General features: G+C 35.9%; 2 protein-coding genes across 2 annotated transcripts in view; both read right to left on the bottom strand.

Moving 5' to 3' along the window:
- Positions 1-629: 629 nt before the first annotated feature.
- slc9a6b (solute carrier family 9 member 6b) lies at positions 630-16950 on the bottom strand. Its single transcript, XM_073830252.1, has 16 exons — positions 16584-16950; positions 14187-14386; positions 13968-14045; positions 13772-13848; positions 13568-13680; positions 11341-11446; positions 10892-11033; positions 10528-10633; positions 8482-8570; positions 8261-8374; positions 8055-8166; positions 7809-7962; positions 7694-7724; positions 7451-7536; positions 1524-1629; positions 630-1439 (listed from the first exon to the last, which is right to left on the bottom strand). The coding sequence occupies exons 1-16, from the start codon at positions 16855-16857 to the stop codon at positions 1155-1157; spliced, it is 2073 nt and encodes a 690-aa protein (XP_073686353.1). The 5' UTR covers positions 16858-16950; the 3' UTR covers positions 630-1154.
- A 2376-nt stretch (positions 16951-19326) lies between these two features.
- synj1 (synaptojanin 1) overlaps positions 19327-24411 on the bottom strand; it is a 36197-nt gene continuing 31112 nt past the window's right edge. Inside the window, exon 31 of the mRNA XM_073830253.1 lies at positions 19327-23889. Within this exon, the coding sequence (XP_073686354.1) occupies positions 23101-23889 (789 nt within the window). The 3' untranslated portion in view covers positions 19327-23100. The remainder of the gene's footprint in view (positions 23890-24411) is intronic.

A 24411-nucleotide genomic window follows, 5' to 3' on the forward strand; every position in this document is an offset into this window, starting at 1 on the left:
TAAGACCGTCTCAGTCTCATTCTCTAAAACAAGAGCACTTTGCTTTACAACAAATGATTTAAAGTCAATTTGTGTAAGATTTTAAATCTCCGTTTGGAGATAGAATGCATTATGTACGTTCAAGCAAAGTAATATTAGCAATATTTACCCGATAGCAGATTATGTGACCCTGGACCACAAAACCAGTCATAAGTTTTTTTTGAGTTTTTTGAGATTTGAAAGCTGAATAAATACATTTCCATTGATGTATGGTTTGTTAGGATATGACAATATTTGGCTATTTGAAAATCTGTAATCTGAGGGTGCAAAAATTCAAAATACTGGAGAAATCGCCTTTGAAGTTGTCCAAATTAAGTTCTTATGCATATTACTAATCAAAAATTAAGTTGAGATATACTTACGCTAGGAAATTTACAAAATATCTTCATCGAACATGATCTATACTTAATATCCTAATAATTTTTGGCATTAAAAAAAAAAAACAATAATTTTGACCCATACAATATATTATTGGCTATTGCTACAAATATACCCGTGTTACTTATGGCTGGTTTTGTGGCCCAGGGTCACGTTTTAAATAAATGAATCAGTTAAGAAATTACAGCACTCAAATAATTTTCAACATCGGCTTAAAAAAAATAGTACATCAAGTTTCATTTATTAGAGGATCAATGGGTGTGGAACAGTAACAAAATTACTTTTCCTAAGTATTATTAAATCTCTTTTCATAAGCAAGTAATGTTAATGAGGTAACAATGAGTCAGATATCACAGTACAAACACCAGGTTACCGGACGTAGGCACTTATTTATAAAAATGTATCCACAATGAGCCACGAGTTACGTAAGACTTTGAAATGATCAATCTGGACACATTCACAATAGATGTTTAATTTGAGCTACACATTAATCAAACACAAAATTTATTTAGACTCTTTTATGGCACATTTGACCAATAAGTTTTTTTTTGGGGGGTAGAACTTTGGAACAGAAGGATTAGCAACCACAACCATTGTACACCAGTGTCTTGACAAATAAATAAATATATATATGGCACAATATAATAAACCAGTAAAAGCATAAATAACCTTTAACTTAATATCTGTGAAAGAAAGCATCACATACAGGGCAAGAGGTCAGCAGCTGTCTGGGAGGCTCAGACTCGGTGGCGCAGAGGGTCCGTCAGGGGCGGGGACGGCGGCGGAGGAGGGAATGACGTCAGGGGGTCTGGAGGCTCATCTGTGGGGAGAACCAGACGGGTGCCTCCAAAAGCAAGCTCCCTGTCGAGAGGATCGTCCGAGGTTCCGGCTAGTGAGTAAAGCTGGCTGGAGGCTGTGGGCATGCCTTGGGCATCCGTGCTGACCGTCATGTCACTGTACATCAAACTACCGCCATCATTCAGAATCAGCTCTGTGTCCTCATCATGCAACTGACCAGCATTCTGGCATAAGGGGAAAAAATCCATGGTTTGCACAATTCTGTTTACACTCATGTGCTCATATGATTTTACATATTTATTTTTTACCTCATAGGCTTGTGTGCTGGTGAGACAGCGTGCTATTGGACCACAGCAGGCCGGCAGAGTGGAAGTGAGAGGAGGCCCACTGTGTGTGAGGAAGGGTTTTAAATAACTGGACCACTTTGTTAAGGATTAAACATTATTTAAAATGATGCATAAGTACACTACCTGTAAATTTTTTTTTTAATGCTTTTAAAGAAGTCTCCTTTTTATTTAAATCTATATTATAAATCTATATTTATTCCTGTGATTTCAAAGTTGAATTTTTAGCATCATTACTCCAGTCACATGATCGTTCAGAAATCATTCGAATATTCTGATTCTACAGCTGAGTAGAATTTTTTCAGGTTTTATTGATGAATAGTACGGAGCCCCTTACGTCACCTGTAGAAGAAAAATAATTAATCCGTGGGGACGGTTTTGCAATTCGTTCCCTCAGTTTATAAACCGTTCTCACGAATTCTTAAACTGTTCCCTCAGTTTAACAATTCGTGCCCACGGATTAACAAACCGTGCCCACGAATTTCCAATCTGTGCGCTCAGATTTTGTAAACCGTACCCTCGGATTTTGAATCCATACCCACAAAATCATAATCCGTGCGCACGCTTTCGCAATCCGTTCCCACAGTTTGTAAACTGCTCTCACGGATTTGTGGCCCCGCCCCCAAATTCAACCAGGACACCTGTTTATATGCTGGATGCATTGTTTTGCATTTATTAAACTTTATTTCTCAGTAGGCTATATGAGACTATGCAACACTGACAAAACAGAGTTTTTAGCTTTATTTTATATTAATCACCAATAGATTAGCTGCCAAAACATCATGTGTTTTAACCTATTGGTTATTAATGTAAAATAAACGATAAAAAGAAGCCTGTTTTGTAAGTGCGGTCATGGTACCAAAATAAAATAATAAGTGAAGAGCGCTGTTCAAACGGCTTTGTTTTATATAATATTTTTCAAAATATAAAATTACCTGAATTAAAAAAAAAAAAAAAAAAAAACGAGTTTTGGAGAGGAGAAGGTAAAAAGCAATACAAAACAAATAATGTACAGGTTATGTTGCCATTCCTTTGCTCTCAGACTAAATGCAATGTAATAATAGGCCTTATTTAATAATAACATTAATAGTGCAGCATGTATCTAACTCTGGGTGAAAAGCTTATCATAATCACAAATCCGTGAGAGCAGTTTACAAACTGTGGGAACGGATTGCGAAAGCGTGCGCACGGATTATGATTTTGTGGGTACGGATTCAAAATCTGAGCGCACGGATTGGAAATTCGTGGGCACGGTTTGTTAATCCGTGGGCATGAATTGTTAAACCGAGGGAACAGTTTAAGAATTCGTGAGTACGGTTTATAAACTGAGGGAACGAATTGCAAAACCGTCCCCACAGATTAATTATTTTTCTTCTACAGGTGACGTAAGGGGCTCCGTAGAATAGGAAGTTTTATCTGAAATGTAACATAATAAATGTCTTTATCATAATTTTTGATCAACTTAAAGCACCAATAAAAGTATTATTTTCCAAATTTTTGAATGGTATAGTGTATAATGTTACAAAAGCGTTTTATTTCAGATAAATGCTGATCTTTAGATCTTTCTATTAAAAGAATCCTGAAAAAAAAAAGTACTCAACTGTTTTAAATATTGATAATTACAATAAAAAAATTTCATTAACAGAAAATCAGCATATTAGAATGATTTCTGAAGGATCATGTGACTGGAGTAATGATGCTATAAATTCAGCTTTGAAATCACAGGAATAAATTACATTTTACAATAAATCAAAATAGAAACAGTTCTTTTAAATAGTAAAAATATTTCAAAATATTATTGTTTTTGCTGTATTCTGGATCAAATAAAAGCAGGCTTGGTGAGCAGATGAGACTTTTTTTTTTTTTTTAAACATTAAAATTCCTTTTGACTGGTAATGTTCATTAAGTACACTAAAGGAAATCTCTTATGCTCTTTAAGCCTGCAATTTGATAAAATACAGTAAAACAGCAATATTGTGAAATATTATAACAACTTAAAATAATTGCTTTATATTTTAATATATTATAAAATGTATATAACTCCCGGTGATGGTAAAGCAGATTTTTTTTAGCAGTCTTCAGTGTCAAATGATCCTTCAGAAATCACTCTAATAAGCCGATTCGCTAATCAAGTAAGTTCATATTGATATAAATATTAAAAAAAATTGTCAGGCTTCATATTTTCTGGAAACCATAATACAATTTTTTTTCCAGGATCTTAGGAATCTTAGGATCTTTTGTAACATAAATCTATTAACTTTTGATCAATTTAATGCATCCATTTTTTACTAATATGAAGTTCAAAAGAACATTTATTTGAAACTTTTGAATTGTTCTAACTTAACTGTCATATGCTATGCATGCATACATATAATCACAAATACTGCAAATTTATTATATTTTGCACATTTACCATTTTGACCATTTAAATGTTTTCATATACTGTAAACCTATTTATACTTCTGATTGAATGCTCAGTGTATGTTATTGGCTTTGTACCTGCACTTTGTGGAATGACAAAGCTGAAACAGTATGTAATTATAATAATTATCATAATTATAATAATTTCATAGTGCAGTGTTCCCCCCTGAGGGTTCGTGAAGGAACTGCAAAAGGTTCATAATTTCATGAAGAAAATTATGAACAACAAGGGCCCTATCATATACCCCCCACAATGCAACGCAAGTTTTTTTAATGCTAGTTTCAGCCTGATGCAGTTATCATTTTCATGTCCTGTGCCACGTTGTTTAAATAGCAAATGCATTTGCACCCATTTCTGTGCCCATAGGCATGCTAGTCAGAAAACGAGGTGTTCAGGCACATTATTGGCACGTTGCTACTTTGAGGCAATTGAAACAGACTGCGCCATTGACCAACTGAAACCAGAATGCATCAGTAATATTTGCCTATAGGCCGCTGTTTTTTTGGGTTCACTTTAGCTATCGAAAACGATCACGTTCAGCGAGGGGAGAGGATGGAAAGAGGGTGCACTGTAACTCGTTTGGGGGGGCACGGTCTGCGAATGCCCCCCTTTGCACCAGCCCTGCTCTCTGGAGAAGCGTTCAGGCTTTGTTCTCACAAATTCCGCCGTGTAAATAGCAAACCGCCATGGCGGTTTAAAGGGAATGGGAGATGAGTCTCTGATTGGTTTAATGCACATTACGCCCAAAACACATCCATGACTCATTAAGAGAATAGGGACAACCATTTTAGACCATGTGCCAGACGCGCCAACCATGTTTCCCGTCCTTAAACTAGCAAAAGTGGATTCAGACACGCACTGTGCACTTTAGATCATGTGCTTAGATCGTTAAAGGATTAGTTACCTTCCAGAACAAAATTTTACAGATAATGTACTCACCCCCTTGTTATCCAAGATGTTCTTTCTTTATTCAGTCATAATAAAATTGTGTTTTTGAGGAAAGCATTTCAGGATTTCTCTTCATATAATGGATATATATGATGCCCCCAAGTTTCAACTTCCAAAATGCAGTTCCAACACAGCTTTAAAGAGCTCTAAACGATCCCAGCTGAGGAAGAATGGTTTTATCTAGCGAAATGATGGGTTATTTAAAAAAAAAAAAAAAAAAAAAAAAAAAAAATTAACAGTTTATAATATACTTTTTAACCTCAAATGCTCATCTTGTCTCGTCTCTGCGATGCGCATGTGTAGTCTGTGCAATCCGGGTCAGTACAGTTAGGGTATGTCGGAAAACTCCCATCTCGTTTTCGTCTTCAACTTCAAAATCATTCTTCAATGCTGTTTTACCTTTTTTTGTAAAGGGTGTTTGATCTTCTTTGTATGTTCACTTTGTAAACACTAGGTCGGTACTTCTGCAGCGATGAAGGATGATTTTGAAGTTGGGGAAGAAGATGAGATGCATTTAAACTGCATTTTGGAAGTTCAAAATTGGGGACACCATACATATCCATCATATAGAGAGAAATCCTGAAATGTTTTCTTCAAAAAAGAAAAAGAACATGAAGATCTTGGATGACAAGGGGGTGAGTACATTATCTGTAAATTTTTGTTCTGGAAGTGAACTTCTCCTTTAAAATAGGGCCCCTGATGTCACATGGACTATTTTAATTAGGGATGCACCGATACGAATCGGCCGATCATGCTTGCGCGTTTTGTCAGTAAAGCCGGTTCTGTAATCAGCGGTAAATGCCATCAGGTGTGTGATTTCACGTTGAGCCTTATATACTACACACAGCCGTTGTTTACCGACGAGCTGCGCAAATCAATGTTCATTATCAGTGTGAATGTGCGCAGCTCGTCAGTGAACAACGGCTGTGTGTAGTATATACGGCTCAACATGAAATCACGCACCTGATGGCATTTACCGCTGATTACAGAACCGGCTTTACTGACAAAACGCGCAAGTGATCGGCCGATACGGATCGGTGCATCCCTAATTTTAATGATATCCTTACTACGTTTCAGGGCCTTGAATGTGGATTGGTAGTTGCACTGCTGTCAATGCAGAGTCAGAAAGCTCTCAGATTTCATCCAAAATATCTTCATCTGTGTTCTGAAGTTGAACGAAACTCTTACAGGTTTGAAACAACATGAAGGTGGGTAATTAATGACAGAATTTTCATGGGTGAACTATTCCTTTAACTGACATAGAATTATTAAAACATTAACTTAAAATCTGGCTGACAAATACACTTTCCTGTATTGGTAAATTCCAAATGGAAAAAAATCTGTTTGATATAATTTTACTGCATATCATGAGCGCCCTCTCCTGTTAAACATGCTGAACTGAAGACATACTGTTGAAGATGTAGAAAATACTATGTTTGCATAATCCTGTCTCATCTAATATGTAGGGTGTATGGTTAAAAACTAGGGGTGGGCATAGATTAATTTTTTTAATCTAGATTAATCTAGATTAAATCTTGGAATTAATCTAGATTAATCTAGATTAAAATGGCTAATTTGAATTCTGCTGAAGGCATTCAGAATATGTGTGCTACCCAAATAATGACTTAAAGTCTTTGAGAATGGATCATAAAGCTCATAAAGCTGTTCTATGATAATTTGTTGATGAAAATAAATTATGTTCAATTAGATGTACTTGTGTTTACTAACTAACTAACAATGAAATTATTTTTTCTCCCTATTAGATTGTGTTTTTTTTAACGTCAACACCTACCCAGCCCATTACATGTTACACCGTACTTTTATTTTGACAGGTTGCCGTGAAGTTTCTGTGTCATACAGTATGATATGATGCTAGTTTTCTCAAATGAAACGGTAAAAGTGACACTCACAGCAGTTTGGGAGATTGAGTTTATCTGTTCATGTGAGATGAAAATGCCAAAAATTACCGGGAGCGTCACGTGTGTTTCAGTATGCGTGTAGTAAAAGCTCGTCTCCGCAATGCATACATACAGCTAGGCAAACGGAACATATCGGATTCACATTAAAACGGTCTTTTTGCATTTCAGTTTTCACATACACTAGTCCATATCGCGATTTGAATTAAGTGACTGACCAACATTTGATTTATGAATCCAAAAAACGACGAATTTACGTGGCATTTCGCTATTGTAGATTCGGTTTTTATGAATGGAGGACGACGCGATCCCGTCTGTGTTTTGGCGGAGGAGACTTAAACGCGCGACCATATTCTACAGTCTTCGGTATACATCCTCGTTAAACTATCAAGGTGAAAGTCATCATAGCTTGCGTAGTTTAGACCCAGCTCCCAACCCAAATTTGAGAATAGATTAACGGCGATATTTTTTTTATCGCGCGATAAAAGTTTCACGTTAACGCAGCACGTTAACGCCGATAACGGCCCACCACTATTAAAAACACAATCATGTTTTAAGAACAAATCTAAATATTGATACAACTCGGCAGAGCAACTGAAGGATACTTGTGGTCAAAAGTGTACCACAGTCTGAACGGCCAGGCACTCTCATGCTTGGTACTTCTTTGTGTCATCCCATCCGGTGCTGTGACCTATATGAGCAGAGACAAGAGCCAAAACAACAGAGGTAATGTAATCTGTTATACTACCATTATGATTCAGATGTGTACAGTAAATATTTGAATGTTAAACAGTGTTTTTTCTGACTTCTTTACTATAGCATATTGAGCAGACATGAGTAGAACTTACCGAATTATCTTGATCTGTGTCTACTCCCACTCTGTGGAAAGACAATGTGATTTAAGTAAAAAAAAAACTATGGATGAAAGATAGAATTTCCTTTCAGTATGTAACTAAAACTCACCGAATATGCATAAGTGACAGCACAGGAGTCGTCCCACCCCCACAGACCCACACAGTAAAGAAAACGATCAGTAGTGTGGTGGAAAACATCATCTGCCTGGCGTATGTCGCGGTGTCCCTAATTGAGAGGGCAAAGGTCATCGCCCCTCGAAGCCCTGTGAGGTCAGTGTTACAACGACAGACATCATCAACAACAGAAAATGCGAGATTATGTATTTTTCATGTTTTTGATCACTGTAGGTATTACCTGAAAACATCATCACGTGTTGGAAATTGGAGGCGATTTTATTCTTGCGGCCCAAGTTTAACAAGAAAGACAAGGGGTAGATGTTAGCCGCCCTGCCGAGTAATATGGCCAGCTAACAACGGAAGCTATGGTTAAGGATAATGTGTGAATGTTTAACTGTACACAGTTCATGAGTACAGCAAAAACACATTGCTAGGAAAGGATACGAATGCACCTATGATGAAGAAGGGATTGAACACATGGTGCTGGAAGGAGAAAAGTGTCAAGCCCATATAGGAGAAGATGAAGTTTTCAGCCAGGAAATTCAACAGCTCAAACAACTGTTGGAGGAAGTGGTGGACAATACTATCAGTATGCAAATCTTGAACACCAAAAACAGAGAATTCTTTAACTATGAGACGTCACATTAAAACAGTTTGTTTGTTACCTGTTTGGTTCTACTCTTCGATTCAACAGAAAGGTTGTTGTATGTATAGTGCGCCTGAGTTATGCCACAGAAGAGCACTGCAACCACACCTAAACAAACAAAGATGATTCAAAACAGTGCTTTTTAGTGTTATTTACAAAAATGTATTTATTAATATTTTGAATTCAATTCCATTTAAATCTATTGTAATTTTGTTGTGCTCTTTTCTCATTTTTTCATTCGTTTTGTTTATATACACTACCAGTCAAAAGTTTCGGAACAGCTTGGACTATTTGGAATGGTATAGAACTTTGGATTTTCCCATAGACTGTGACAGTTTGCAAAGGGTATGAATAATTTTGGACATTTTTGTTCAAATGTAAATAAAAGCTGAGAAATATTTTTTTTCCACAATGACGCCTCTCGTACATCGTCCTATCTTTTGGGAGAAGCCTGTGTCATTTCCGGTCAAAAAAAACTTGCTGGTTGAATAAAAGTAACTTTAAAGCAACACTCTAAAGGTTGGAAGCGGAATTGTCCATTACCGCTGTCATAAATAATTGAACCCTACCGTCGCGTCACATGCACGTTATTTGTTTGGAGGCTATCCAGGACCGGCTTTGGAAATAACGATGTCCAGTGACAAAGTAGAGTATGTTGCATGACTTTATGAAAGTATGAAAACAAAATAAAACATAATAATGTCATAGTTTGCTATTTTTTTTTTTCCGTGAAGCAAGTCGCATTTGTAGTCTCATTTGAACTACAAAACCAGGACCCGACGACCCAAACTTACATAGTGCTGTTCTGGCCGATAGAGGGTCGCAAAGCGAATACGAAAGTGCCGTTTCACCCTGTTATGAGTTGAACCACTGACACAAGTTCGGAAACATTATTTTAAGGTAAAAAAAAAAACTCTTTAGTGTTGCTTTAAGTCAGAATTTGCCAGGGGTATGAATAATTTCGGGCTTGACTGTATATATGAAAGAAATTATAGAAATTAATACTTTTATTTGGCATGATGCTTTAAATTGATAAAAGTGAAAAAATTTCTATTTCAGATAAATGCTGTTCTTTTGAACTTTCTATTCATCAAAGAAACCTGAAAAAAATTCTACTTAGCTGTTTTCAACATAATAATAATAATAAATGTTTTCGAGCAGCGAATCAGAATATTAGAATGATTTCTGAAGGATCATGTAAATGAAGTAATGATGCTAAAAACAGCAAGTCAGAAATAAATTACATTTTAAAATACATTAAAATAGAAAACAGTTATTTTAAATAGCAAACATATTTCTTTTTTTGTTTTTGTCGTACTTTGGATCAAACAAAGAGAAGAGACTTCTTTAAAAAAAATAAAAAATCTTACTGTTCAAAAATTTTTGACAGGTAGTTTACATTATTTTATAGTATTTTAATTTGTGAATGTTCATATTTCTGATATTTTTATTTTATAACTATTGGTAAAAGTTTAAGTTTAGTTAATTACAACATTGATTAAAAATATACATTAAAATCTGAAATAATTGGGACAATTGGAAAAAGCAAGTTTTTGAATGTTTTTTTATATTCACCAATAATTTGTTTATTCGATTAAAAGAACTGTAAACCATAATATTGTGAAATATTACTATGATTTTAAATTACTGCTTTGTATTCATTTATTCCTGTAATTCCTGTAAAGCTAAATTTTCAGCATCATCAAAAGTCATTCTCATATGCTGACTAGCTGCTCAAGAAACATTTCTTATTATTATCATTATGTACAAAAAACCTTTTTGCTGCTTAATATTTTTGTGGAAAACGTGATCTTAAAAAAAAAAAAAAAAAATCCAAACTTTTGACCAGTAGTGCAGTTTAAGATGTTCACAGATGGTACTGTAAAGTAATGTACAGATACAGATAAATAATTGACCACTAAGGCCATGACTGACCAATCAGGATCAAATATTCCTGTACTAAAGCATTTAGAGACGTCAGTATTAATTTTTCCATGATGCTACATGCAGCATGTGATTAAACAGAGATTTCAAAGATCAGAGATCATAGTGTTGCCATGGTTACCTGTGAAGCCGCAGGCCTCAGCCAATAGGAACGTACTCCAGGACATGAGGAAGAAAAGGGCCGTTTCCAGCAAGGGGAAATCTCTCAGCTTAGTGAACTTTGTGACCTAAATAACAGCACATATTAATATATCAACTATCTCAGATTTATACAGTTTTTTTGACTAGTTCAAGTAATTTCTAGCTTCTGCTAACTGTTGTACATATGTTCAAGAGAGAGTGGCGTTCCAGCAGATGACGTAGAATAAAGACATAGCTTATTCGTCTGAAAGAAGAAAGTCATATACACCTAAGACGGCTTGAATTTTAAATTTTGGGTGAATTATCCCTTTAAAGATGAAATATAAGGAAATAAATAAATGTACCAGAGCTGTCACGACTCCAGTTGCAGCCCCCATTGCGAAAGACCCGCTGAAAAATCCCAGAAAGACACCCAGTGACTTGAGCAGGGCACTGCCATCAAATGTGTGACGATTGTCTCCCTCGGGCTGGTAAGCCATTATTGATCTGTCAGTAGGTGAGAAAGAGTTAGGGTTTTATATATATATATATATATATATATATATATATATATATATATATATATAAATATAAACACACACACACACACACACACACACACACATATATATTTATATAAACACATTTAAAAATTGTACTGCCCCCAAAACCCCAAACTTAAAATCCTGTTTATTCCCAATCTATAAGAAAAATCATAGGATTGAAATTATGTGAACAGGAATCAACAGCATTGAGGACCTAAAATAAAAGTGTGTGTGTGTGTGTATTTTTTCACATAAGGTTGTTCACTTACGATGACAGGACGATGGCCACGGCATCATTGAGGACACTTTCACCAAACATCAGCGCGTAGAGGTCCACGTCAACTTTCAGCTCATTGAAAATGGCCAGAACAGTCACTGTAAGCAATTAAAACTTGTAAAGATTCCAATTTTGGTTATGAATCAATATTGATTTATAGGGGTGTAACGATATGCCTAGGTCACGATACGGTACGTATCCCGATATTGGCTTCACGATACGATACGTATCACGATATTTTGAACAAAAATTAAAACATGAAACTGAAAATCAAACAACAGATTTATTTTTAAAAAATAAACAAATTTCTATAGCATTCTTAGTTTTACATACAAGGTCACATTTTAAGGTTTAATAAAAACCTTCTGTATTAAAATTAACAACTGAATAGGTCTGTCTGTCACTGAATTTTTTTTTTTTTTAAATGTAACATGATAGTGATAAAATTGTCAAGATGTCGAATTCTTTAAACCTGCTAGCGATGCAAGATTCTATGTGTGTGCGAAACAGAGTCCTACCAGACGGGTGACCCGCTAAAATTGACGTAACAGGTGGAATAATGTTTATCTGTCAGGTACAGTGCGGGTGACAGGCACGGGTATTTGCTCTTTGGACTCAATCCGGTACACGCTGACGCTGTTCTCAAACGGTCCCGTTCTTGTGTTCACGCTCTGTCTGAAGACAGTTTAAAAGCCCTTTCACATGGGACGCGTCTAGCGGTGGACTCGCTGCGCGGCTGCAGCTTTCTTTCATAGTGAAAGTGTTTTGCGGTCGAGCTGGTGTTCGCGACGCGCGGTCTCGGGGTAGACGTAGTTGCAAACAACAAGGTCTCATTTTACTTTACAAAAACAAAATAAATGAAACTTAATGAAAATACTGTGTTATTTGCTATTTGTCATTTTATGGGACAATGACTAGCGTAGTTTTCATATCAGACACAGTCTACACGCATTTTCTGGATTTTTTTTCACCTTTATTTATAGCCTTTCTCCGTATTTTATGGATCATACAGCTACATTATAGGCTATTTTAAATTATCTTGATCATATTTTCAACACTCTGACATGCGCTCAGTGAAATGTTCTTTTGGTTGTTAATAATCTGTGCGGTAACTGCTTAAATCGTGGCTGCTGCTTATAAAACGATTACAATACATCTTCGGAGGTTCCTGTCGCTAAGAGCCATAAAAGCTTTAATATGTTTGTTCCAATGTGTGACTCGAAAAGCGGGTGAGTCTGAAGCACGAAACTTTTCATTTCCCACTCCGTGTTAACATGCATCGTGACTGTAATAATGTTTTGTTTATAATTTTTTTTTCTACCGTCGTACTGTCGCGTGACTGTAAAACCAAAATGCTGTCGGACATGAAAACGGGGTATCTTTAATTTCAATTTCAGCCGAACTCATGTTGCTCTACTAATATCCAGTTCAAATGATTTCTGCATCTGATTCTGCAAGCACAAGCAGCTGTAGCAGAGTAGGAGACGTCGGCAGCTCAACCAATAGGAATAGACTGTCGTCATATCGTAAATGTATCGTCATCACTCTACGATACATATCGTAACATTTTTGTATCGCGAAATATCGTACCACGAAATATCGTTACATCCCTATTGATTTAATAATAGTTTACCATATTAAAAGGGACACTGGATGCAAAATACACTTGTGCAACCACCATAAAATGATAAAAACCCATTCACTCCTTTTGTTTTAGTCCCTAAAAAACCTAAACAGTTTCAATTATCAAGTTGTTTTGAATTTCTGAGCAGATTTTCGGTCCCGTTTTAGCATTTAGTTGTACGCTCTCCGCCATTGTCTCGTAAGCAATGCAGGTGTTTTGTAGTTGGATGTAAAAAGTGAAAATAAGAGTTTTAATTTTCTCCTGACATCAGAGCCATTGTGGACGCAGAGGATTAGCTTTGTTTTTGATGGTAATGGGCCACCAAATACACAAGAATGGAGAAGAAGGGTGTAGTGAGCAGTAGCAAATTATCATTTAAGACTCTTTTAATACACCGAAACGGCTCGCTGTGAACAGAGCTGTTTTTGACCAGGTAAAAAGGTGTTGCTTTACACGACCATTGAAATTTTTTTTAACCAAAGTATGTTGCAGACATTTCTTTTCAAGACCCTAAAGAATCATACAAATGTGGAAAATGGGCATCCTATGTCCCCTTTAAATATAAACCTATGTAAATTTAAAGCAACAACCATACCTGGATCTGTAGCAGATACAATAGCACCGAAGAAAAGGCAGTCAGTAAAAAAGAAGTCCCCTCCAAGCTGACCAATGGCTTTCATAAACACCACACAGCCGTACATCACCAACCTGCACAGAGGATATTATAAATGATATAATATTACAATTTATATATGTATATTTTTATGACAAGGCTTCTTTTATAAAAATCATTGCTCACCCTGTAACAAAGCATGATGTCAAGGTGCCCACAAATGCATAGGTGAGGATAGAGCCCAAATTTCTGAAAAAATGCCTCTGATAGTTAAAATGAATAAAAAAGAAATTACTAAAATGAAACAATATAGCATATACACATTGGCAATTGATAAGAGACTTTTCACTTAAACATGCTATGTATTTTGTGAAAATCTTACTCGTTTGAGACTGTATCCCGCATGAAAGATGATGGGTGGAAGCAAAATGTTGAAGAAAACCTCAGGATCAAAAGTAACCTGAAAGCAAATTTACGTGTGAGAACAAAATCGTGTATTTCCAAGAAATGCATGCACATCCAGGAGGAGAAAAGAACAATATTAACAATACCAGGTAAGATTTTTTTTTTTTTATTATTTTAGAGGATTTAACAGCAGTACCTTCCTGAGCATCTCTGCATTTGGCACATCATGGCCCTTGCTGTCCCGGACCTCTCCTTTTAGGCTGTACTCGTAGAATCGGCCGCTCACATTTATCAGTATAGTGGTGGGACTGCTGTTCACGGCACAAGTCAAGGTGATGTCATTTAAGTCTTGTGGCACATGGACGCCAAAGCGCAGGATTATACCTACAAACAAACCTGAGGACAGAAAATAATAAATTAATAACAAAAATTTTGAAAATTTTCCATTTAGAAAAAAATTACATTTAGATTTTAAGTATTTATTACTTAATAATAATACTTTGATTGAAATAGGCTTAAATGTAGTTAATGTATTACAATACATCAATTAACAAAGTCTTTTATTTAAGATTTCAATTTAGATGCATTTATTACACAAAATTGCATTAAACGGATTGATATGTATTCAATTTATTGAAATATATCAATATTTTTTTTCATTTTTAAAGATTTTATTACACAGCAATTTAATTAAATATTGACTTATATGTGTAATGTTTTAAAATAGATAAATTAAGACCAATATGTTAGATTTAAATGTACAGTCGTGGCCAAAAGTTTTAAGAATGACACAAATATTAGTTTTCACAAAGTTTGCTGCTAAACTGCTTTTAGATCTTTGTTTCAGTTGTTTCTGTGATGTACTGAAATATAATTAAAAGCACTTCATACGTTTCAAAGGCTTTTATCGACAATTACATGACATTTATGCAAAGAGTCAGTATTTGCAGTGTTGGACCTCTGCAATTCGACTGGGCATGCTCTCAATCAACTTCTGGGCCAAATCCTGACTGATAGCAACCCATTCTTTCATAATCACTTCTTGGAGTTTGTCAGAATTAGTGGGTTTTTGTTTGTCCGCCTCTTGAGGATTGACCACAAGTTTTAAGATCTGGGGAGTTTCCAGGCCATGGACCCAAAATGTCAACGTTTTGGTCCCCGAGCCACTTAGTTATCACTTTTGCCTTATGGCACAGTGCTCCATCATGCTGGAAAATGCATTGTTCTTCACCAAACTGTTGTTAGATTGTTGGAAGAAGTTGCTGTTGGAGGGTGTTTTGGTACCATTCTTTATTCATGGCTGTGTTTTTGGGCAAAATTGTGAGTGAGCCCACTCCCTTGGATGAGAAGCAACCCCACACATGAATGGTCTCAGGATGCTTTACTGTTGGCATGACACAGGACTGATGGTAACGCTCACCTTTTCTTCTCTGGACAAGCCTTTTTCCAGATGCCCCAAACAATCGGAAAGAGGCTTCATCGGAGAATATGACTTTGCCCCAGTCCTCAGCAGTCCATTCGCCATACTTTTTGCAGAAGATCAATCTGTCCCTGATGTTTTTTTTGGAGAGAAGTGGCTTCTTTGCTGCCCTTCTTGACACCAGGCCATCTTCCAAAAGTCTTGGCCTCACTGTGCGTCCAGATGCGCTCACACCTGCCTGCTGCCATTCCTGAGCAAGCTCTGCACTGGTGGCACTCCGATCCCGCAGCTGAATCCTCTTTAGGAGACCATCCTGGCGCTTGCTGGACTTTCTTGGACGCCCTGAAGCCTTCTTAACAAGAATTGAACCTTATTTCTTGAAGTTCTTGATGATTCTATAAATTGTTGATTTAGGTGCAATCTTAGTAGCCACAATATCCTTGCCTGTGAAGCCATTTTTATGCAACGCAATGATGGCGTATTTCTTTTTTCTTTTTTTTTAATGAGCTTTCAATTGACATATGGTTTGTTAGGATAGGACAATATTTGGCCGATATACAACTGTTCGAAAATCTGTTATCTGAGGGTGCAAACAAAAATCTAAATATTGAGAAAATTGCCTTTAAAGTTGTCCAAATGAAGTTCTTAGCCATGTATATTACTAATCAGAAATTACATTCTGATTTATTTAAGGTAGAAAATTTACAAAATATCTTCATGGAACATGATCTTTACTTAATATCCGAAAAAAATCGATTATTTTGACACACAAAATGTATTTCTGGCTATTGCTACAAATATACCTGTGCTATTTGTTAGTGGTTTTGTGGTACAGCATCATAAATTCGCTCAATTTAATTAAATATATGACTGATTTAAGACTATTTACTAATTTAACTAATATTTAAGTACTTATTACACAACAATTGTAATAAAAAAAATCACATAATTCTGGTTAATTTTAGCAGCTTTGTAAATCTGTTTAAACTAAGGGATTGTTTGAAACATTTGTCCCATATTAGTGGCTAGTGTGTGCAACTAATACTAGTATTATGCAACTAGTATTTTAAGAAGATAAAATGAGCTCATGCTCAATATTCCTGGTGCCCTCCTACACAAGGTTTCCTGAATGTGAACTTGAATAGGATTAACGTTATATGAAATCATTCTCACCATAAATCATAGCCAAACCCGTCTCATGTAGGAACCTGAAGCGGCGGTGTTTGAAGAGCCATATCGTGAGGATAGTGAGTGTGAGTAACATGATGAATATGAGCAGATTGGCGCTGTCCTGCCTGTGGCTCTCCTCCGCTTTCCTCTCCGTCACCACATTCACCATCTCCGTGTTCTCAGCCAGACTAATGACAGCAAAACACATCAGGCAGAGTAAACGGGGGAGCAGAAAAGCCCCCGAGACTAAGGTGCGTCTCCTTTGACATCCCATCATGGCTGTGTTTGTGAGAGACCAGTCCGTCGATCAGTTCAGCGCTGTAGTGATGTTGATAACGAATCGCGGTGATCTATTTACCTCCACATAGCGGTGTGAAGACGGCAGCAACAACCTTGACGATATTCCCCGCTTGACCGGAAAGAGGAGGTTACAAAATAAAAGTCTTTATTTTTTTTGTTTTAGAACTGCGAGTTTATATTTTTCAAATGCGACTTTTTTTTTCTTGGGATTGCTAGTTTAGTTTATAGCTCACAAATTTTACTTTTTTCCCCCTCAGAATTACGAGTTTACATTTTGCAAATGTGACATTTTCCCTCTGAATTTTGGCTTTTTTTCCCCTCAGAATTACTAGTTTATATCTCACAAATGTAACTTTTTTTCCCTCAGAATATCAAGTTTAAATCTCGCAATTGTGACTTTTTTTCCTCAGAATTGCTAGTTTATCTCACAATTAAATTTTTTTTCCCTCAGAATTGCGAGTTTATATTTTGCAAATGCGACTTTTTTTCTTGGAATTGCTAGTTTAGTTTATATCTAACAAATTTTACTTTTTTTCCCCTCATAATTACGAGTTTACATTTTGCAAATGTGATATTTTTCCTCTGAATTTTGGCTTTTTTTTTCTCAGAATTACTAGTTTATATCTCTCAAATGTAACTTTTTTTGAGAGGAGCAGTACTTGCTTTTTTCCCCCTCAGAATATCAAGTTTAAATCTCGCAATTGTGACCTTTTTCCCTCAGAATTGCAAGTTTATATTTTGCAAATGTGACTTTTTTCGTCAGAATTGCTAGTTTATATCTCACAATTTAATTTTTTTTTCCCTCAGAATTGCGAGTTTATATTTTGCAAATGTGACTTTTTTCGTCAGATTTGCTAGTTTATATCTCACAATTTAAGTTTTTTTTTTCCCTCAGAATTGCGAGTTTATATTTTGCAAATGCGACTTCTTTTCTTGGAATTGCTAGTTTAGTTTATATCTCACAAATTTTACTTTTTTCCCCTCAAATTTACATTTTGCAAATGCTAATTTTTCCTCTGACTTTTTTTTCTCAGAACTACTAGTTCTCACAAATGTAACTCCATCAGAATATCAAGTTTAAATCTGACAATTGTGACTTTTTTCCTCAGAATTACTAGTTTATATCTCGCAATTTTGGCTTTCTCAGAACTGCGAGCTTATCTCGCAATTGTGACTTTTTCTCAGAATTGCATGTTTATTTTTTGCAATTTAGACTTTTTTCCTCAGAATTGCTAGTTTATATCCCGCAATTTTGACTTTTTTTTCCTCAGAATTCCGAGTTTATATCTCACAATTTTGACTTTTCTCAGAATTGCGAGCTTATCTTGCAATTGTGACTTTTTTTCAGAATTGCTATAGTTTATATCTCGCAATTTTGACTTTTTTCCCCTCAGAACTGCTAGTTAATATCTCAAATAAGTGTTTTTTCCCCCTCAGAATAGCAAGTTTATATCTAGCAATTGTGACTTTTTCTCAGAATTGCTAGTTTATATCTCCCAATTGTGACTTCACAGAACTGAGAGTCTAACTCGCAATTGTGACATTTTTCCTCAGAATTGCGAATTTATATCTTACAGATGACTTTTTTCCTCAGAATTGTTTATAACTCGCAATTGTGACTTTTTTCTCAGAATTGTGAGTTTATCTGACAAATATGTCTTTCTTCCTTTCTTTTTTTTCTTGCAACTGACTTTTTTTCTCAGAATTGTGAGTGTATATCTTGCAATGTGACTTTTTTTTCTCAGAATTGTGAGTTTATTTTTTCGCAATTTTACCTTTTTTTTTTTAAATTGCTAATATAGTCACAATTTTGACTTTATAACACACAGTTCCAACTTAAATCAGAAATGTGAGACATAAACTCTCAATTCTGAGAACATAGTCCTTTTCCCCCCTCAAAATTGGAGAAAAGGCATAATTGCAATATGTAAAGTCACAATTCTGGATTTTTTTCCTCAGAATTGTGTAATATAAATTTTACATGTATATCACGTAGTTCTGAGAAAAAAGTCAGAATTGTGAGATAAAATGTCAAAATAACAACAAAAAAATTTTCACTTAAAAATTTCTATTAATAAATTGCGGTAAAATAGAACCTAAAACTTTGTTAAAATAAAGCTGGAATGAAATTAAATAGAGTTGAAACTAAATATAAATACTGGATGAAAAACTTGTAAATGTTGTAACTGCTAACTAATTAAAGAAGTCTATTAACTAAAATTAGAAATATATATAAAACTAATAAAGTTTTTTTTTTTCGAATTATAAAATCTTGATTTATGTGATTTTGCATTTTTCTAACAACTAGCTTTAAACATTCAAATTAAACAATGTTTATACAATTAAAAATATGCAATTCTACAGTAGTTTTTGAACAGCTTTTGTGTCTTTAAAGACTTTGTCATATGTATTATGAGTCGATGCAGCAATAATTAATAACAGTATGTTTCATGTTGAATTACATTTATTATTGCATACATACAACATCAATTGCTCCATACATAAATGTGCACTTTTGGTATGCACTTAAATTACAGATCGAGTTACTGAATTGCAGTTTTGTGGTTTGTGTATACATACATATAAGGTTAATACCACAGACTTCTGTTTACTACCGGGCTAAAAGCTACAAAGGAACCTTAACTTCACAAAAGGAGTTAATTCCTATAAAACCTTGCTTCTCAATAAGTTGCGCTAGCAATGTCAAGTTCAACGCTTTCGTTACAAACAGAACACATGACTTCTAATGCCGTTGAATGTTAAGTGGTTACATTGTGTTCATCAGTCATCAAAAGAAAAAAAAAAAAGATATATATTATCCACAACCTGATACTTGTCTGTATTCTGCAGATATTCACAGTTAGTGCTTTGGAATGCATTTTGGAATGGTTTTCACATGCATTAATTCTTACTGGCTGGCTTCTTCTGACCCCTTCCACAACCAAACCTCAAATAGAGACAAACTTTCCAGTGCTTTTCCTCTTCAAAAATAAATCTGTAATGCTCAAAGCCAAAATACATCGCTCAACACGTCTCAGCCAAACATTTAAACAGCAATGCAGATGCTAAATTTGTACCTAAAATGTAAACAAGGAACAAAAGCACAAGTAAAATACTGCTTTCCTGAAATACATACACTTTAACCAAGAAGGAATCATTTCATTATGCCCTTGTGACATTTTAAAAACCTGCATAACAGGAGTAAAACAACTGCACGCATAAAATAAGTGCCTGAAGGCTGATCGTTCACCCATAATGCATCAGGTCAGTCTGGAATGCTATACAATTAACAAAAACAACTGAGGCTGAACCATGATATGCTTACCCAGAATCAAATAAACGCCTCTGGGGCCTTCTGAACTCCAGAATGCCTTACTTTTATCAACAAGGCATTGTTACAGTCTGCTTTCCTCTCAAGATTATACCATATTTCTTTCTAAAACAGTTTGAAGACATAATGCTATAATGACTCTGGGGTCAGCCGACTCGTAAGATATCCGAATTCCTCAATATGACGACCCAAACGCAAGCGCACTCGCATGAACAGCTAAAATACACAGAAACAGACGACGCACTCCAAAATACAGCACAGTATTCCTCCACAACAATAAATAGATTTATCAACAACCTGTTCATCGAAATTAAAAAATACAATTTCATTGAGCGAATAAGTACACGTTGCACAAAAGAAAGCATGACCAACATCCTGAAGGAGGAACCCACCAAATCAAACACACACATACACATACACACAACACATTTGTTAAATACAGCAGTTCTGTAGTGAGCTTTGGATCAGATGAACTGAAAGCACATGTATATACAGTGTCGACGAATGAGAGGAGCCGGCGTGACCCTCACGCGAACAAATACCACTCGAAAAGTGTGCGTTTCAAAGCCTAGAGGACAGCTCTTCAGTGCACTTTAGATATGGCATGTATATGCTGCAAGTATAATCACAATTCAGAACTACTTTACATTTTCCCCACTAGGAAGACATATAATTACTATGAATATGTACTGTATAGAAGATATTTCAACAAGCTAAGCACATCACTCGTGCTACAGAATGCGCAAGGGGTGGGAGGGGGTCTTTTGCATGAACACCCAGAAAAATAAGACCCTTGATTTGAGTATGCAGTAAAGCACAGTAATAGTTACTGCTGCAAATAAACGTAGGCAATAGAAACTGGTAAAAGATACATTCATAATGAGTTTAACGACAAAAAAATATTATTTTATGGATATGGCGGCTTAGAACACACGTTAGACACTGCCAGGCATTTTAAATCTGTGCGTTTGATAATAACAAGTTTGCATTGGGTTACAGAATAAAGGGATAGTTCAGCAAAAAATGATTTCATAAATCATTTACTCACTCTCATGTCATTACAAACCTGTTTAATGCTCTTTCGTCTGTCAAGGTCGAAAGTTTACATACACCTTGCAGACTCCAAAATAGAGGGATCATACAAAATGCATATTCTTTCTTTAAAAGATGTTTACATAAGTCCACAAGAGAAAATAAGTTGAATTGATAAAAATTACCTTTTAAAGTTTACACACACTTGATTCTTAATAGTGTTGTTTTTTTTGTTTAGTGGTAGTTGTTGTTTATGAGTCCCTTGTTTGTCCTGAACAGTTAAACTGCCTGCTGTTCTTTAGAAAAGTCCTTCAGGTCACACAAATTCTGTTTTTTTTTCCAGCATTTTTGCTGAAACAGCAGGTTCTACAGAAGGTTCTGAAGGGCAGGACTAAACAAAAAAATATATATTTCTTCATTCTGTTCAAAAGTTTACAACCCTGGCCTTGATGAATCATTTTTCCTTCTAGAGCATCAGTGAGCGTTTGAACCTTCTGTAATAGTTGCATATGAGTCCCTCAGTTGTCCTCAGTGTGAAAAGATGGATCTCAAAAATCATACAGTCATTGTTGGAAAGGGTTCAAATACACAAAAAGGCTGAAAAACCAAAGAATTTGTGGGACCTGAAGGATTTTTCTGAAGAACAGTGGGCTGTTCAGACTTATGAACTGAACTGACTCATGAACAACTGTCAGGTAACAACACAGTATTAGAAATCAAGTGTATGTAAACTTTTGAACGTGGTTATTTTTATAAATTCAACTATTATTTTTTCTTGTGGACTATATGTAAACATCTTTTACGTGACATATCTTAAAATAACATGCATTTTGTATGATGCCTCTTATTTTGGTAAAATAATGAACATTTTGCAGAGTCTGCAAGGTGTATGTAAACTTTTGACCTCAACTGTATATTGAAGAATATTTGAAGTGGTTTTGTCCATATAATAGAAATCAATAAGGTCCGAAAATAACCTATTTAGACCTCAGTGAGTTCCATTGTACGGACGAAAAACAAAAATATATTTTAAAAATATATTTTGTTTTCCGACATGAGGGTAAGTAAAGGATGAAATTGAAATCACAATGAGATATAATTTAATATTCGTACATTTTTTACATCTGATGATGTGGCTTAAAGCTGAATGATTTGCAGTCTAATGTATTATATACTAAATCTGGCCATTGAAGTGTAAAATGTATATGCAGGTTAATTCATCCAAAAATGAAAATTCTGTTATTAATTACTCACCTTCATGGCGTTCCAAACCTGTAAGACCCATTCATCGTCTGAACACAAATGAAGTACTCTCTGAGCACAAATCTCTAAGCTTCATTAAATTACAATCGAACCACTGTTGTCACATTGACTATTTTTCGATGTCCTTACTACCTTTCTGAGCCTTGAATGTGTCAGTTGCATTGTTGTCTATGTAGGTCAGAAAGCTCTCATATTTGATCAAAAATATCTTAATTTGTGTTACATAGACGAAGGTCTTACGGGTTTGGAACAACATGAGTGTGAGTAATTAATGACAGAATTTTCATTTTTGGGTCAACTATCCCTTTAAATCTAAATCATTTGCGGACTAACGTATAATATACTAAATCTGGCCACTGAAGTGTAAACTGTTACACACACGTGTGTGTATATGCATGTTAATACCCAAATGACAGGGTTTTTTGCCCATACTAACATACTGTGTTGATTTCCTCTTGGTTTCCCATCTAAAAGAAATAGCCGGATTTGTTTCAGACAAACACTTCCAACACTAAACCTTTATACAAACCATACACTTATTATAGATACACAATAAAGTTTTCTCTGTATTTTACATACACGTTCTCCGCTGTATCATCTCTCTGTAAATTCATTTCTGGAAGGGATGTGGGTATTTTTAATGCTGGTATTAGTCCTGGTCGGGATCGGAGGGGGGATTGTGGGAAATGCGGGAGTGGGCTGCGACACCCAGTTGCTGTCCATGCCAAAGCCTGAGCTGGGGAAGCTGCTCTGGGGTTGTGGGAAGGGAAGGGATAAGGCTGTTGGTATAAGCGGTGAGCCGGTCCCACCTGCAGATGGACCCTTTGTTGAAAGGAAATCTGAATCGTCATCGAATGTGACCCACTTTTGGGTTTGTTTGGCTGGGGCCGCTGCTGAAGCAGGAACTAAAGAGTGTTGTCTAGAGAACGATGGTGGAAGGGTTGAACTGTGAACCACAGCTGACATGGCCCTGTTGAGACCTGACTTGGCCTCCTGGGCCTGCTGCTGTGTGTAGAAATCGGGCGTGAGCGATCGGCGTGGAGAGGACAATAAGTTGCCGGTGAAAGGGTTGGTGCTGTTGGGTCTGGGTTGGGCTTCTGTGAAGAACGGATTGGGGGATGCACGAAGGGTCTCTTGGGATTTGCTGCGGGCGGGGAAGGGGGGAGGCAGGAGACAAGGAGTGTTGCTGGTGTCCGGAGCTGAGAATAGGGAGAGGGAGCTGGGTAATGTGGACGAAGAACAAGGGGAGGGGGTGGATGAGGAAGAAGAGCGAGGGAGGGAAGCGGAAAAAGATGAATTTTGGAAGAGGGGCTGGGTGTTAAGCATGTCGAAGGGGTCTAGTTTCCATTGTGCTTCTCTTTGTACTCCATTCATGTCCTTGGCCTGGGGAAAGAAAACACACAAGGACTACATTATGAAATCAAACTTATGGCTTCAGAAGAAGCTACAACACAATGGATTTACAGAGTCAACATGAAATAAAATGCGATTTTATTAAATAAAGTGGGGGCGAAATTATTGAAACCCTCCAAGGCCTTTCAAAAAAATGGTCACACCTTGGCTGTTTGGAACAATAAGTTGTTTTTCTTTAATGAAATGTGACCCTGTACTACAAAACCAGTAAGTAGCACAGGGTATATTTGTAGCAATACCCAACAACACATTGTATAAGTCAAACTTTTTGATTGTTCTTTTATGCCAAAAATAATTAGGATATTAAGTAAAGTTCATGTTCCATGAAGATATTTTGTAAATTTTCTTCAGTGAATATATCAAAACTTTGTTTAGTTTTTTAATTTTAATTTAGTTGTTAGTAATTTTAGTAATACGCATTGCTAAGAATTTTATTTGGACAACTTTAAAGGCTTTTAAAGGCTTAAAAGATTTTTTTGCACCCTCAGATTC

This window comes from Garra rufa, chromosome 23 (genome assembly GCF_049309525.1).
Source record: "Garra rufa chromosome 23, GarRuf1.0, whole genome shotgun sequence".
In the NCBI taxonomy this organism is placed as follows: Eukaryota; Metazoa; Chordata; class Actinopteri; order Cypriniformes; family Cyprinidae; genus Garra; species Garra rufa.